This window comes from Thermobia domestica, unplaced genomic scaffold (genome assembly GCF_964235325.1).
Source record: "Thermobia domestica unplaced genomic scaffold, izTheDome1.hap1.1 HAP1_SCAFFOLD_607, whole genome shotgun sequence".
Lineage (NCBI taxonomy): Eukaryota > Metazoa > Arthropoda > Insecta > Zygentoma > Lepismatidae > Thermobia > Thermobia domestica.
Window position 1 is genome coordinate 1 of NW_027656317.1, and position 15,667 is coordinate 15,667.

Below are 15,667 nucleotides of genomic sequence, written 5' to 3' on the forward strand. Positions count from 1 at the left end.
GTGAATGTGTATATATAAGTATCAAAGTATAAGAGAGTGCAACAGTACGAATGCGTGTATATATGTACCTAGACTCAAGATATTAATAATGAATAAATAAATGAAATATAATAAAAATAAATAAATAAGTAAATAAAAAAGAAAATAATAATAACAAAGAAAGCAAAACATATCAAATAAAAATATATAAATATATATACACATATTTATAAAAATGATGACAAAGGACTACATAGATCCATGCCAAATGTATATAAAATATATTCCAAATGTATGTAATACGCTTCTAGCCATAACCACAAAAGCTAACAGATCACCTAGTCTCTTTACAGATGTAGCTCCAGGTCAACAAGAAGAAAAGGCGAGTACAAGGAACAAGACTGCGGCATTGCATGATCAAAAAATAACAGAAACCACACTAACAAAACACCTCCCCCTTTACAGACAACACAGATTTGTAATAACACTTAACAGATTTAAAGATAGGTTACAATTAAATAGATAAGTTATTAATTTACTACTACAGACATGTTTACATGGATTTTTTCCCACCCCTTCAAGTGTGGTTTTGCCATGTAAATAGACTACTGCATGTAACATGACCGTTTGGGGGTTTTTTCCTGGTTTCCAGGTTTTTTATCCCTCTATCAAATCTCAGAATGTGAAAAAACTTCTCGCGCTTTCCTATCTTCTTTTTCTTACCCTTCTTTCTTCCTATTTATACAACTCAGACTCGCGTGTAAATGTCTCGTAAAGATAGAAGCCGCGGAACACACCTACCGACACATGCTTTAGGTTTACTAACGCATGCAGGAGAAGCACGTAGATATAGGTTGGTGCTTCACTCACGGGGCGAGCTTTCTTGCTAAGGGGCCCTCTGTATTCTAGCTTTTCTGTTTCTGTTTCGGAGGCCGCAATTTTTCCTCTCATCTTATTACGAAAGAATATTGAACAATGTCTGGTCGCGGCAAAGGTGGAAAAGTCAAGGGAAAGAGCAAGTCCCGCTCCAGCAGGGCTGGCCTTCAATTCCCAGTAGGCAGAATCCATCGTCTTTTGCGAAAGGGTAACTATGCCGAACGAGTTGGTGCTGGCGCTCCCGTGTATTTGGCTGCAGTCATGGAATACCTGGCAGCTGAAGTTCTTGAGTTGGCAGGCAACGCTGCTCGTGACAACAAGAAGACTAGGATTATTCCACGTCATCTGCAGTTAGCTATCCGTAACGACGAGGAATTAAACAAGTTGTTGTCTGGAGTTACAATCGCTCAGGGTGGTGTTTTGCCCAACATTCAAGCTGTACTTCTGCCCAAGAAAACTGAGAAGAAGGCATAAATGTAAGACCTATATCTCATACAAATCGGCCCTTATGAGGGCCACAAACCCCTTTATAGAGGAGATTTACGATTGAAATGAATTGTTTTCGATATACAGACTCATCAAAAGTGTCTGAGATAGTTGCTTAGTTTCATTCGAAATTCTCGCTGCTATTCGATTAATTAGTATATGTGTAGTCGTCGATCGTAATTGAAGCCCATAGGAAGTCACACTAACTTTAGAATACTCCAAACAGCGATGTGCTTAGTTCCCACTACATTATTAATTATAAGATCATTACCTTTTGTATTGTCGCTAGCTACATTTTTTTGATATTTGCGTACATCGGGCTCATATTACCCAGAGGACAGGACAGTCGAGCCCAGATTCTCAGCAATGGAAGAAAACCTCATACCACATATTCTCATGTACTTCATGCTAGACAAAGGAATTTCCAACATTCTTAAAGCACTCATGTTTCTCTCTTGCGTTGGCTTGGCTGAAATTACTCTGTTCAATATGTTCTCGACATTTATTATTGTTCATTACTATGCCCCAATGACATCATGAACAGAGCGGATCAGAAAACTTTCCTAAATTTCTTTTGCAACATAGTAATGACATTAAATGCACACTTAAGTACGATTTATTCTTTGCAAGGTCGATATTCATATTTGTGTGATATGTGTTATATGTATATGGTTTGTAATACGCAACTACTCTTATTCTCTGATCTCAGAACTCATTTGCTACTGTGCCCAACGAGCGAGCCTAGGTTTCTTGTAACTACTGCCTTTCTTTAGTAAATAATGTGAAGTATACAATGCATTAACCTACATCTCATATTTGTATTACTCTTTATTTTAGTAACCCGCTACGAAGTGTCATTAATTTACATGTAAATCACAATAGACACTACCGCAAAAGAAAGAAATCGAACCCAAGACCACGTAAACAAGATAAAGGACAAGATTCAGGTTTCTAACGCATTATTCGCCCCTCACAGCACAGTATAGAAGTTGTATAAGCCTCTATACGTACATCCTACTGTCAGAACAGAAATTCCGACTTGCGTTTCGCATCTCTCATGCTCGCTACTTCCAACAAATCGCCAATTTCCAACCAGAACCCCTTCTCCAGCATTAATACTGCTACATGATATGAATACGTATACATGAACGTACATAATGTAAAAAAAAACGTATGATTTTCTCAAATTAATCTCTCTACGTCTGTAATTTAGTGTGCATCAAAAGGCTTTAATGTAGTTACACGAATTCTTATAATCTAACAGAAAATCGCACAAAGTAAATCTTTCCCTTTATATAAATTTGTTGGCTCTGAAAAGAGCCGTTTATGCCAATTTTATATCCAAAATAGGAGGAACCCCAACTTAACCTCCGAAACCGTACAGGGTTCTTCCTTGCCTCTTCAAGGCATACACAACATCCATAGCTGTCACTGTCTTCCTCTTGGCGTGTTCTGTGTATGTAACAGCATCTCTGATTACGTTCTCCAGGAATACTTTCAATACTCCTCGGGTCTCTTCATAAATGAGACCAGAGATACGCTTCACACCACCACGGCGAGCAAGACGCCTAATAGCGGGTTTGGTGATACCCTGGATGTTGTCACGAAGAACTTTACGGTGGCGCTTGGCACCTCCTTTGCCAAGACCCTTGCCTCCTTTTCCACGTCCTGTCATTTCGATATGTTACTGCTTCGCTCACCACACACGAGAAATACAAGCCCAAGCAGCCCAAGACTCGTGGTTTTGTTCCTTCGATCATGCAGGGAAAGCACGGAGGAAAAACACAAAACGTGTCTAAGCCAATGAGAACTGTCCTTTTCGACTGACTTTATCCAATGAGAAATAGCTTGATTTAACGGTTTTGCTCTTTATATAACTTGACTTCATTCAGCGCGCAATTATTTGAAACAAGTCGTGACAGTTGCAATGGCACGTACCAAGCAGACAGCTAGGAAATCTACTGGAGGCAAAGCTCCTCGAAAGCAGCTTGCCACCAAAGCTGCAAGAAAGAGTGCTCCAGCTACCGGTGGAGTGAAAAAGCCCCATCGTTACAGGCCTGGTACTGTGGCTCTCCGAGAAATTCGTCGTTACCAGAAGAGCACTGAATTGCTCATCCGCAAGCTGCCCTTCCAACGACTCGTCCGAGAAATTGCACAAGATTTCAAGACAGATCTTCGCTTCCAAAGCTCAGCTGTCATGGCTTTACAGGAGGCAAGTGAAGCTTACCTTGTAGGGCTTTTCGAAGACACCAACTTGTGTGCTATTCACGCAAAGAGAGTCACAATCATGCCTAAGGACATTCAGCTTGCTCGCCGCATCCGTGGGGAACGTGCTTAAGTTTGAAGTTCTGGCACTGAGTTCAAAAACGGTCCTTTTTAGGACCAATACACTACTTAGAGATGCTGTTATCCTAACAAGGATCTTGTCCATACTTGTTATCTTTTTTTTTTAAATTCTCACGCCGTATGTTGCATAGTTAATACATCTACCTTCGTTTTCCTGTCGTTTCGTATATCATCCTATCTTTCAAGTATATTCTTTAGTTTTCCCCTATGTTTACCGATTGATTATCTTCGTTTTATGTGGTCAAGGGTTCGATTTTGCCATATGTTGCATAACTTAACTTCGATTCAACCACTGTTTGCCCTTCTCAACGTTATTAATCTGATAGAACTCGCAGGCGAAATATGTACTTCTTCCAAGGTAGCAAAAGTAATATTATTTTGTCAGAGGTCGCTGCTGTTGAATGCAAACGTTAAACTAAACTTTCTTTAAGTGTCTGTTTGTACTTAACATCAGTTCAATTGTACACCTACATTTCTGCTGGTGTTACTATTTTTCTTTATAGCAATATTACGAATTATAAGACGGTATCCGTGGTTATTAGCGTGTTCCCTTTTCCTAACACTTTCTCATTACACCAGTATTTCCATCATTCATTAGGCGTAATCACCCGTCTCCTTTATCATAAAAATCATAATAGTACGACGTTAAATTGAAACATAGTCTACTTCACTTTCACGAGTTGTAATAAGTTCGAACATTTCTTTCACCCCAGCCTTGAAAAGAGTTGATTTTAGTTTAGTGTCCCTTTCAGCAGCAAGGCTGTTTCAAACGTGGACCTACTTATTAACGTGCAATGCGAAACATTTGAGCTCCCACCGAGAATCGAACCCAGTCAGCCTGCAAAAGTTTTTCTAACAAATGCATTAAGTGCGTTTTCTGTACTGTTTCGCTACTTGAAGATAGGAACAAGGAAAAAGTAAGTGATCACAAATTGACATTACGTAATGTGTTCCCCATTTTTTTTCGAGTACACCATTCTTGACACCCGTGAAAGCTTTCTTTCCCCACCCTCAATTCCCCTCTGTTATAAAGCACTTACATCAAGAAGTGCTTCGGTTAAAAAGAAAACTCAAAGTCCCTTGCGTGTATACTATACATTGCTATGAATGAACATGTGATAATGATAGGAAAAGCACAATTTTACTCTTCTCAAAGTATTTGATGGCTCTAAAAAGAGCCGTTTTAAAATGTCAGATGATTTACTGACACATTTACTTCTTCTTTGGTGCAGCCTTCTTAGCACTTTTCGGTTTTGCTGTAGCCTTCTTTGGCTTCGGGGCCTTTGGCTTCTTGGGAGTTTTTGCCTTCTTCACTTTAGATGGTGATTTCTTAGGTTTGGGAGCAGCAGCCTTTTTCTTTTCACCAGTCTTCTTGGGACGTTTAGCTGCTGGCTTTTTCGCAGGCTTCTTCTCCTTTGATGCTGATCGTTTCGCCTTGGTTGAAGATCCACCTTCAGGCTTCTCCTTCAGCGATGAAGCACTAAGCTTAAACGATCCAGATGCACCTTTTCCCTTGGTCTGAACCAAAGACCCAGAAGCAACTGCACTTCTCAAGTATTTCTTGATAAATGGAGCAAGCTTCTCGGCATCCACTTTGTAGTTCTGAGAGATGTATTTCTTAATAGCTTGCAGTGAACTTCCTCCCCTTTCCTTCAAATTCTTGATGGCGTTGTTCACCATTTCTGATGTTCTTGGATGAGAAGGTGTTGTTTTTGGTTTCTTAGGCTTTGCAGACTTCTTAGGAGAAGCCTGTGCCGGGGCTGCAGGTGCTGATGCCGTATCTGCCATTGCTTTCTGCAATAAACTCAACGATACTGAAGAATGAAATTTTCGCTAGCAGGCAGCGTTGAGTTTGGTTACGGAGCGCGGACCGGATAGAAAGCACTTGCTGAGGCGGGCTGAGGTAAACAGAAGTTCGTAGTTGCCACAACGATAAGTGTGTTTCCTTCTATTTTGATAAACGATTTTTTTCAGGTATTCAATGAATGCACCAGATCCTATTCTTCCTTACTGGCTAGAAGAAACTTTATTCCACATAACTCAAAAGGCATTTGTTTTTATTCGCTTTTCTATTTTATGTTTCAGTCATTGCTAAGTCGGTCACACTACTTTTTCACCCTCCTTGTGCTTATAATTTTCATAATTTAACATGGAAATACTTATCAATAAATAATTATATTACCATGGTAATTAACTTCAATCCTTCCTGTGATTATACGCAAAGTACCATCTTCGTACTGCTTACTATAGTTCAATGAAGGGAATCTATAAAGTAACGCGTGTCGCACACATCTGCCTTGCAAACTCCCTGGCCTACTTCCAATGTATAGACTTTTATTTCAAATCCTGATTTAATTTCATAATTTTCTGTAGATTTTAACATTTTATTACCCAGCTTCTTAATACGAATGACAATCAAGCCTAAATATTTATTCCCTTTAACTTTATTTTTCTTTTTTATTTTGTGCCTTGTTTCATATTTGTTCTTACGTTAGCAATTAACGCACTTACCGTAGTTATGTATGAACAGGTTGTTTCTATATTTATTTTATTCCAAATAAATTAAATATATATACGGATTATTTTATGGTAGTTGATATTTTCTGTTGTTTCCTACGTGAATTGAGGAAACGCACGGACTTTCGCCTAATTCTTGTGCTACTTTCATATGTCTGTATCTGTCGAATGCTGTCGATCTGTCGAAATGTGTATTACTATCTGTCGATTCATCGAGTGAACTGAATTCGTTAACCATTTCACCAGGCGCGCATGCATTTTTTTTTCTTCTAAGGGATCCAAGCTTCGGGGGGCAAGGTTCCAATACTACAAGCCACTATGTCTATATACTATTATTCTGCATTCGAAAACACGATAAATATTCCACTTACTTTTTCACAAAAACATGATACAGACAGAGTACAGATGAAGTGTAAGATCAGATTTATATTGATGATACATCAATATTTTCCCTGTTAATAACTACATTTAATGAGAAAGTCTGCAAATGTATGTTCACTTAGGAACTTTTGCGAGGAGTCCGCACCCGGTGGACACCCCGTGAGTACGCCTCTGCACTTGACTATACTTCGAATTATACTGCAAACAGTTGTATTTTAGTTTCCCCGTTTAGTTCATCGATATCATTAACACAAAGAAAATAGATGTTATAGATGCGTATTCTCAGTTCTCGCTTTATATCCGGACGTCTGCAAAAATCTACTCCTTTTCTTTCTTTCACGCATCCACCAAACTAACAATGATTTGTATTATAATATTTGCGCATAAAATGTATATCTCATACCTTCCATGTTCTCAAGTATTCATAGACAAAAACGGTTATTTTCTGCGAACAAATTGTCCAAACACAGTGCAAATGTCATCTATAGATTGTCCTGGTTCCGTCTGCGTGTACATAACAATGCGTCATAATCATACATTGCACATTAAGGATATCAATTAATCTTCCCAAATTCCTAGATATGCCTGGCAAAAGTTCCGCGTGTTGTAAGGATATTACATTTGTACTACCGACAAGGTGGTATCTTCCAACATTGAAGTTCAATAAACCCCAAATGTGTCGGATATAGTATTTGATTTCTTGTCTCATTGTTTGCGTCAGAGATGTCTTCTCAAGTTAGGATTTACGATACATACAGGATGAGTTGTATATATTGTTGCTGCCAGCTCTATATTAATCCCATATTTGTAAACGAATAAAAACAGTATTCTAATTATAACAATGTGCTCACAATTAATTTTATTCTTAATTGTTATACGTATTGTTGATTAAAAATGAAAATGTTGCTAAGTGAATTTTATTAATATTTTCTGTTGCGTGATATAGGAAGTGAGTGAAATATTGGAGGAATATAGTGTGCGTAGCAGATGATGTGCAGTGGCTTTGGATCGCCTGTGATAAGGTAAGGCATTTGCTATTTTAATTAACGCATTTTATATACTGTAATCCTAATTATTTTTATGTGAATGTGCTTACTACTTGTGTATTCAGTGGGACCGATGTTTTAATATGTATGGTCAAGCAGTGTCGAGCCTGGTCAGTGTGTGGATAGGTGACCATTTTTTGTAAATCGATAACATTTAACTTTGTAAACACGGATGAAGTAGAAGTATATTTATTTTATTTTTTACCTCAAATATGTAGGACACTTCTCCTTTGTACATCAATTATTATTATTAGTTCAACTTGTTTACAAGTTAAATGAAAAGAATAGTCGTTATCGTGTGATGATTGTGCTCATTAGGCTAAAGAAGACTCGTGATAAGAAAGAAAAGAAGAACGGTGCTCAAGTTTCGTCACAGCATATTCTCAAAAATTTACAGGCAAAATTCAGTGTTCTGCATGAAAAGGCATATTTGTACGAAAAAAAAAAAAATTCTGCAGACGACAGAATTAAATAAAGTAATACACATGTATTTTAGAGTTACTGGTGTAAAATCATTACAAGTGCTTTGCCAGGTGGCCAATAAAAAGCACGAATACTATTTAAGGGAGCCAAAACAGGAGAAAGCTGGGGGCCTGAGCGATAGCAAGAATGTGCGTCCAAAGTGAACAGGAGCGAAGGCGACGCGGGTATACGTATAAGCAAGGGTAGTGGAAACCAGTTAGTTTTCGAGTTTCAATAGCACTTGTCATGCATCCATACTAGTAGCGCCCCGCTTGTAAACATTAAGTACACTATGCAAGAATACACCGCCGGTGGAAAATAGTACCTAATACAGTTATCTTTCATATATACTGACTTATTTTACAGTAGTAACCCAACACTAGTAAACGTAAAATAAAAGTGTATAACTTTATATTTAATTCTATCGCCTGGCTTAGTTTTTCACCTGTAAGATGTACTTATTTAGAGCAAGTTTCTTAACTAGCAAATTAAACCGAGAACCACAGCAACCATATATATATTCTTATGATGTACTTTTCTTTGAGTGGTGTTCTCTGTCTATTGAATAACATTTTCTCAGTTTAATGCTAGCAAAAAACAAAACAAAATCAAAGTGTTTCTATATAAATTTAGTTCACCGTGTTGTAATATCACATGGAATTGAAAAACGAATAGTCGAACCTCTGCTATCTCGATCAAACTTCTCAGGATGATATACTGACTTACCGCAGAAGTTCGACTGAATACGTTTCTCAGTTCCATGGGAGAACCTGGAGAAGCAAAAGCCTGCGCAACGGAAAATACTAAATAAACTTGTAGAGCAGGTCAAGATGTATCATCATGCCAAGTTTCATTCAGATCAGAGAAGTTTGGCTGCAGCCATTTTCATTACAAAGCACAAAATGGATGGTCCCTAACCTCGAGAATCTTCACAATTGTCGACGAGTTGAACTGCACTCATCTGATCAAAATCAAACTTAAAATGACAGTTCACTTTCAACTGTTAAATAATATGATATGCAGGCTTCTGCTTTCCTAGTTACAGTCTATCCACTGTGGTATGCATATTAGTACAAATGTGAGAGTGCATATTTATTAAAGATTTGCTTCAAAAAGCGATGAAAGACATAGGCATTGCCGCGGGCGGTGATAACAAGATGCCGGAAAACGAACAAGCAGAAAGAATATGGGCTGAAGAAGTGTAAACGACGACGCGGCGGCCCGTAAAGGTGTTGCCGTCCTATTAAATGAATAATATCAAAAGAAAGAAAAAAAAAGTAAAAAATTTCGCGCTCGTAATCAAGACAGAAAGCAACTAAAGGAAATCTTTGTTTTACGTCCCACGTTATGCCGCTTAGGCTAAAAGAGGCGCTGATTATGAGAAATGATTGAAATGGTGGTGGAATGAAGAAAGTGGGAGGAAACGGGAGAACCCCGCGGTAACCCACCGCACATAGTTTTTGTCCACCATAAAGTTAACTTGGCGGGGGCTCAAGACAGAAAGACGGTTGGAAAAACAAATAAACGATGTTGCATCCCGTAAAAATGTTCGCGACCTATGAAATCAATATTTTTTCTTAAAGAAAAAAAAGAATTAAAAAGAGAAAAAAAGGTCAAAATTTCGCGCTCGCTTCGCTCGCGATCAGCAGAGAAAAGAGGACGTGACGCACCCCTAAAAGTGTTGGCGACCGATTGAATAAATATTGTGGGTAAAAAAAAAAAAAAAAAAAAAAAAAAAGTCAAAAATTTCGCGCTCGCTTCGCTCGCGATCAGCACAGAAAGAAGGACGTGACGCGCCCCTAAAGGTGTTGGCAACCGATTCAATACATATTGTCGGTAAAAAAAAAAAAAAAAAAAAAAAAAAAAAAAAAAAAAAAACGCTCGCTTCGCTCGCGATCGACATGAAAAAGGCAACGACGTGACGCCCCGTAAAATTGTCGGCGACCTATTCAATCAATATATTCGGTTGAAAAACAAAGTCAAAAGTTTCCCAATCGCTTCCCTCCCGATCGACATAAAAAAAAAGGCAACCCCTTCACCTCTCCTTATGCATTCATCAGTAAACATACAACCATAGATCACAATACCACTCACATCACCTATCAGTTCTCCACGTCCATCAAGATCCAATCATCGCCCTGGCCCTTTATGATGATACACAACATTACATGTTATTGTGTGCATTGCCCCGCGTTACAATACATGACCAAAAAAAAGAGAAAAAGAGCTGCACTGCCTTCAGTGTAGACATGTTCGTATTCGTAGAAAATGATTTTAGGTACACGATAGTACAGTAATCTATCTTCACATGCTTCAGATGTGAACGATACCTACACATGAAGAGGGCTCCCGAGGTTTCCTTTTCCAATAGGATGGAGCTCCACCACACTTGCAGAATGACGAGAAGTTATGTTAATAAATATATCCCAGAGTGTTTCGTAACTCGCCCTTGGTCCTAATGATGAAGCGTTCTTCAGATGGCCCCGATGTCTCCACACATGATACTATGCGACTTCTTTTCACGAGGCTCTCAAAGATCACGTTTGTGTCCTAACATTCTCTGCAGATATGACACAGCTGCGATAGCGGATCACAGAAGCCTTTCCTCTCCTTACAAGAGACGTGTTCATTCGAGTATGTGAGTAATTCGACTATCGATTAAATATCTCCCGTGTCACGATAGTAGTCACTTTCAATTCTTCTAACGAAGGTAAGAAAAAATGCTATACAAACTTCCTTTCGGTATATAAAGGATTAGGGGCCCAGAGAATATTTTCTTTCAAGAGGATACATTCTTTTTCGAACACCCTGTATATAGATCCTCTAATTATAACTGCAAACAAAATGTTGATTTTGCAATTGCTTCCATGAGAGAATATTCTGTGCACTTTCTTTCTGAAGGGCCGGGCCTAAACGTTTTCCTTAATCATTAAATTTAGTAGTTATCTACAATTACATAGTTTTCCATTGTTCTCAAAATAAAGATTTTTCTCTATGAATTGTTGAATGTTGCTAGGGATATTGAAGTAATTCTTTTTAGTGTTTTTTTCTTTACAATAATGTACTGAACGCCTGCATTAAGGAAGTTCGTGTGTCCATCTTGCAAAATGTTTCGTCTTTTTTCATGCCCACTAAGGTAAATATTCATTTTGCTCTTTTCTCTGTATGCAAACCACATTTCTTAAAGGCAACATTTTCATACAAATGTAGTACTAAAAACTTCTAATTGGCAACATCTGGGCTGCGAAGAGGAAAAAGAAAGAAATCTCGTACGTATTCGCGCGCAATTCGGAATTAGCCAATGAAAAGCACAAAAGCGGCCACCATCTCTCTCTCTTTCTTATTAACGGTTTTGTACTTTCTGCAGTTCTATCAGTGCTGCTAACCTCTTACTATATCATTGAATATGTATGTTTAGATATATATATATATATATATATATATATATATATATATTTTTTTTTTTACAAAAAATCATACTACTACGGAATAATATTAAATGCCTTTAAACCCTCATTTCTGTTTGCACTTTCTGTTACACTACCTTCCCCGAACTTCTTTCAAGTTATTAAGTGCAGAACGGGGAGTTATACATATTTACTTGCGCTTTGACAATATCTGCACATTGTGTAATAATAGGAGACGTATAAAATAAAACTATATACTAATACGTATATATATATATATATATATATATATATATATATATATATACAGTACACATTCCACTATCCGAGGCTTTCCTTTTCTTTTCTTGCTGACGATAAATTACGCTTTTAGAAATGTTGTCTGAAAACAATAAGAATATGTGCAAAAAATACAATCAGAGGTAGAGGTCTTTAACAGGAAATAAGCAAGGGAGTTGAAAAATTTTTTATGCATGTAAAAAATATAGACATGAACCAACTTGTGAAATAAAAAGACCAGAAAACTACTCTTTCTAAATTATGTGTAAACTTTTTACCGAAAACGAAAGTTGCACGAAAGACTTTTTGTCCGTTTTTTGGCCTCCGGTGCTTGGGGTCCCTGATTCAATCCCAGCTCGTGCCGTGTGAACTTTGTCGTGCATAAAGACCGTGCTCATGGGTTTTCTCGGGTTTCTCCCGTTTCCTCCCACTTTCTTCATTCAGTACTCATCATCACCGTCTCCTTTAGCGTAACCGGTATAAGTATGCGACGTAAATCTAAATATTTCATTTCATTTCCCTTTTCTGCTCATACTGCTGATTATGCGCGATTATGCCAACATCCAACTCCGCGGATAATCGTGCGATTACTGTATATACAACTAATACAGATACAACTAATTATATTATCAGTTACAGTATCGGTTTTTATTTACTAATTTGCCTCACTTTATTTGCATCCCTGCAGTAAATAATTCTTATCGATAATAGTTAAAATGTATATTACATTTTAGTGCTTCACGACTGAATGATCATCTGCCTTACGTTATCTCGCAGCTGAAGAGAATGCTACACTGAAAACTACCTTGCGTTATAAAGGGTAAGTGAAACATATCTTAAAAATATCTTTCATACATTTCATTGTGTACATTAAAGAATGTAAGTTTGCCTTTTTCCTGTAATCAATACTTAATAAAGGATTTATTTTTATTTATTTATATACAATTTCATACGTGGTTCGTGATAGTAAACTCGATAGGACACAGTGGCACTATGAACATCCGAATCACTCATCATTCGAACATTCAAATATTTATTCGAATATTAGTATATTCCAAGTAATGTTAACGACGTTAATATGCTTGCCTTTATAGTTAATAATGTCAATTCTTACTTAAAACATACTTCCTTAACAGGACATTGAAGAAAAGGTAGTTGCCAACGGCCATACCATGCTGAATATACCGGTTCTCGTCCGATCACCGAAGTCAAGCAGCATCGGGCCTGGTCAGTACTTGGATGGGTGACCGCCTGGGAACACCAGGTGCTGTTGGTATACTTTTTCTAATTTTGTTTTTCACAAAGACGAATATTCTCACATCGTTCACCACGATAATTTCGTAATCATGCATTACTTAAAACAATTAGCAACGCTTTCCACGCGCTGGTCTTTTTGAGTATTCACCGACAAACCTACGTAGCTACAATAACTCACTCGAAGCCATATGCATTCGCCAACGGCCATACCATGCTGAATATACCGGTTCTCGTCCGATCACCGAAGTCAAGCAGCATCGGGCCTGGTCAGTACTTGGATGGGTGACCGCCTGGGAACACCAGGTGCTGTTGGCATCTCTTTTTCAAATTTCATTATCCTTCAAGTACGAAAATACTAGAAACATTAATTTTATAGTACTTTCAAGAGATAATTTATCAACATTATTTCATAGCGATTAATCGATATTCTAAGCGTTATACCCACTATTTCTTACACTAACAGCCTGTTTATTTGCACGGCACATTAAAATAACCTGATTTCCGATCCGTGTGCACCTACTACTATACTTAACACGGAATGTATTACCACTTTTTAAAAGTAAATTATTATGACTAAGTGTAGATCTCCGGCGAGTAAATGCCTTTCGTATACAAGCACGACACATCTCCGCTATGTGCTTTACTTTTTTACTAACAGCATATAGAAATTGGATTTCAACGTGTTTCTACATAACAGAATGAAGCAAATTTCGTGATTTAACTCTTTCGAATAATGTGTTGGTCCTGACAAGGACCGTTTGAAATGAAAAATCTTGAAGAAGATTTTTACTTAGAGCTTGTGTACTTGGTAACAGCCTTCGTACCCTCACTTACAGCGTGCTTGGCAAGTTCACCAGGCAAAAGAAGGCGCACAGCTGTTTGGATTTCCCGGCTGGTGATAGTTGACCGCTTATTGTAATGGGCCAAACGAGAAGCTTCAGCAGCAATACGCTCGAAGATGTCATTAACAAAGCTGTTCATGATACTCATAGCTTTGCTAGATATGCCAGTGTCAGGATGCACTTGCTTCAAAACTTTGTAGATGTAAATGGCATAGCTCTCCTTCCTCCTCCTCTTCTTCTTCTTATCTCCCTTGGAGATATTCTTTTGGGCTTTACCAGCCTTCTTTGCAGCCTTTCCGCTAGTTTTTGGTGGCATGATGACTCACTCGTTCAGCAAAATTAGATGTGTCCGCCGATTTATCGACTTCATTTAAATTACAGTACGTGTTTCAATTCGCGCCAACTGCCTTGCTTTTCATTTGATGCACTCGGGTGCACGCTTGAAGTAGTAACAAAACTGACTTGATTCATGGGAGGCCGCAATTTTTCCTCTCATCTTATTACGAAAGAATATTGAACAATGTCTGGTCGCGGCAAAGGTGGAAAAGTCAAGGGAAAGAGCAAGTCCCGCTCCAGCAGGGCTGGCCTTCAATTCCCAGTAGGCAGAATCCATCGTCTTTTGCGAAAGGGTAACTATGCCGAACGAGTTGGTGCTGGCGCTCCCGTGTATTTGGCTGCAGTCATGGAATACCTGGCAGCTGAAGTTCTTGAGTTGGCAGGCAACGCTGCTCGTGACAACAAGAAGACTAGGATTATTCCACGTCATCTGCAGTTAGCTATCCGTAACGACGAGGAATTAAACAAGTTGTTGTCTGGAGTTACAATCGCTCAGGGTGGTGTTTTGCCCAACATTCAAGCTGTACTTCTGCCCAAGAAAACTGAGAAGAAGGCATAAATGTAAGACCTATATCTCATACAAATCGGCCCTTATGAGGGCCACAAACCCCTTTATAGAGGAGATTTACGATTGAAATGAATTGTTTTCGATATACAGACTCATCAAAAGTGTCTGAGATAGTTGCTTAGTTTCATTCGAAATTCTCGCTGCTATTCGATTAATTAGTATATGTGTAGTCGTCGATCGTAATTGAAGCCCATAGGAAGTCACACTAACTTTAGAATACTCCAAACAGCGATGTGCTTAGTTCCCACTACATTATTAATTATAAGATCATTACCTTTTGTATTGTCGCTAGCTACATTTTTTTGATATTTGCGTACATCGGGCTCATATTACCCAGAGGACAGGACAGTCGAGCCCAGATTCTCAGCAATGGAAGAAAACCTCATACCACATATTCTCATGTACTTCATGCTAGACAAAGGAATTTCCAACATTCTTAAAGCACTCATGTTTCTCTCTTGCGTTGGCTTGGCTGAAATTACTCTGTTCAATATGTTCTCGACATTTATTATTGTTCATTACTATGCCCCAATGACATCATGAACAGAGCGGATCAGAAAACTTTCCTAAATTTCTTTTGCAACATAGTAATGACATTAAATGCACACTTAAGTACGATTTATTCTTTGCAAGGTCGATATTCATATTTGTGTGATATGTGTTATATGTATATGGTTTGTAATACGCAACTACTCTTATTCTCTGATCTCAGAACTCATTTGCTACTGTGCCCAACGAGCGAGCCTAGGTTTCTTGTAACTACTGCCTTTCTTTAGTAAATAATGTGAAGTATACAATGCATTAACCTACATCTCATATTTGTATTACTCTTTATTTTAGTAACCCGCTACGAAGTGTCATTAATTTACATGTAAATCACAATAG

The 15,667-nt window shown here is 38.1% G+C and overlaps 1 protein-coding gene and 2 non-coding genes across 3 annotated transcripts; 2 read left to right on the forward strand and 1 right to left on the reverse strand.

Annotated features, from left to right (window-relative positions):
* Positions 1-4,856: 4,856 nt before the first annotated feature.
* LOC145677083 (uncharacterized) lies at positions 4,857-5,475 on the reverse strand. The gene has a single exon (XM_081747762.1). It carries the CDS (start codon positions 5,473-5,475, stop codon positions 4,900-4,902), a length of 576 nt encoding a protein of 191 aa, XP_081603888.1. The 3' UTR covers positions 4,857-4,899.
* Positions 5,476-12,936: 7,461 nt separating this feature from the next.
* Positions 12,937-13,055, forward strand: LOC145677086 (5S ribosomal RNA). Its single transcript, XR_014129616.1, has one exon. It is a non-coding gene; the product is annotated as a 5S ribosomal RNA (ribosomal RNA).
* A 177-nt stretch (positions 13,056-13,232) lies between these two features.
* On the forward strand, positions 13,233-13,351 carry LOC145677084 (5S ribosomal RNA). Its single transcript, XR_014129614.1, has one exon. It is a non-coding gene; the product is annotated as a 5S ribosomal RNA (ribosomal RNA).
* Positions 13,352-15,667: the final 2,316 nt, after the last annotated feature.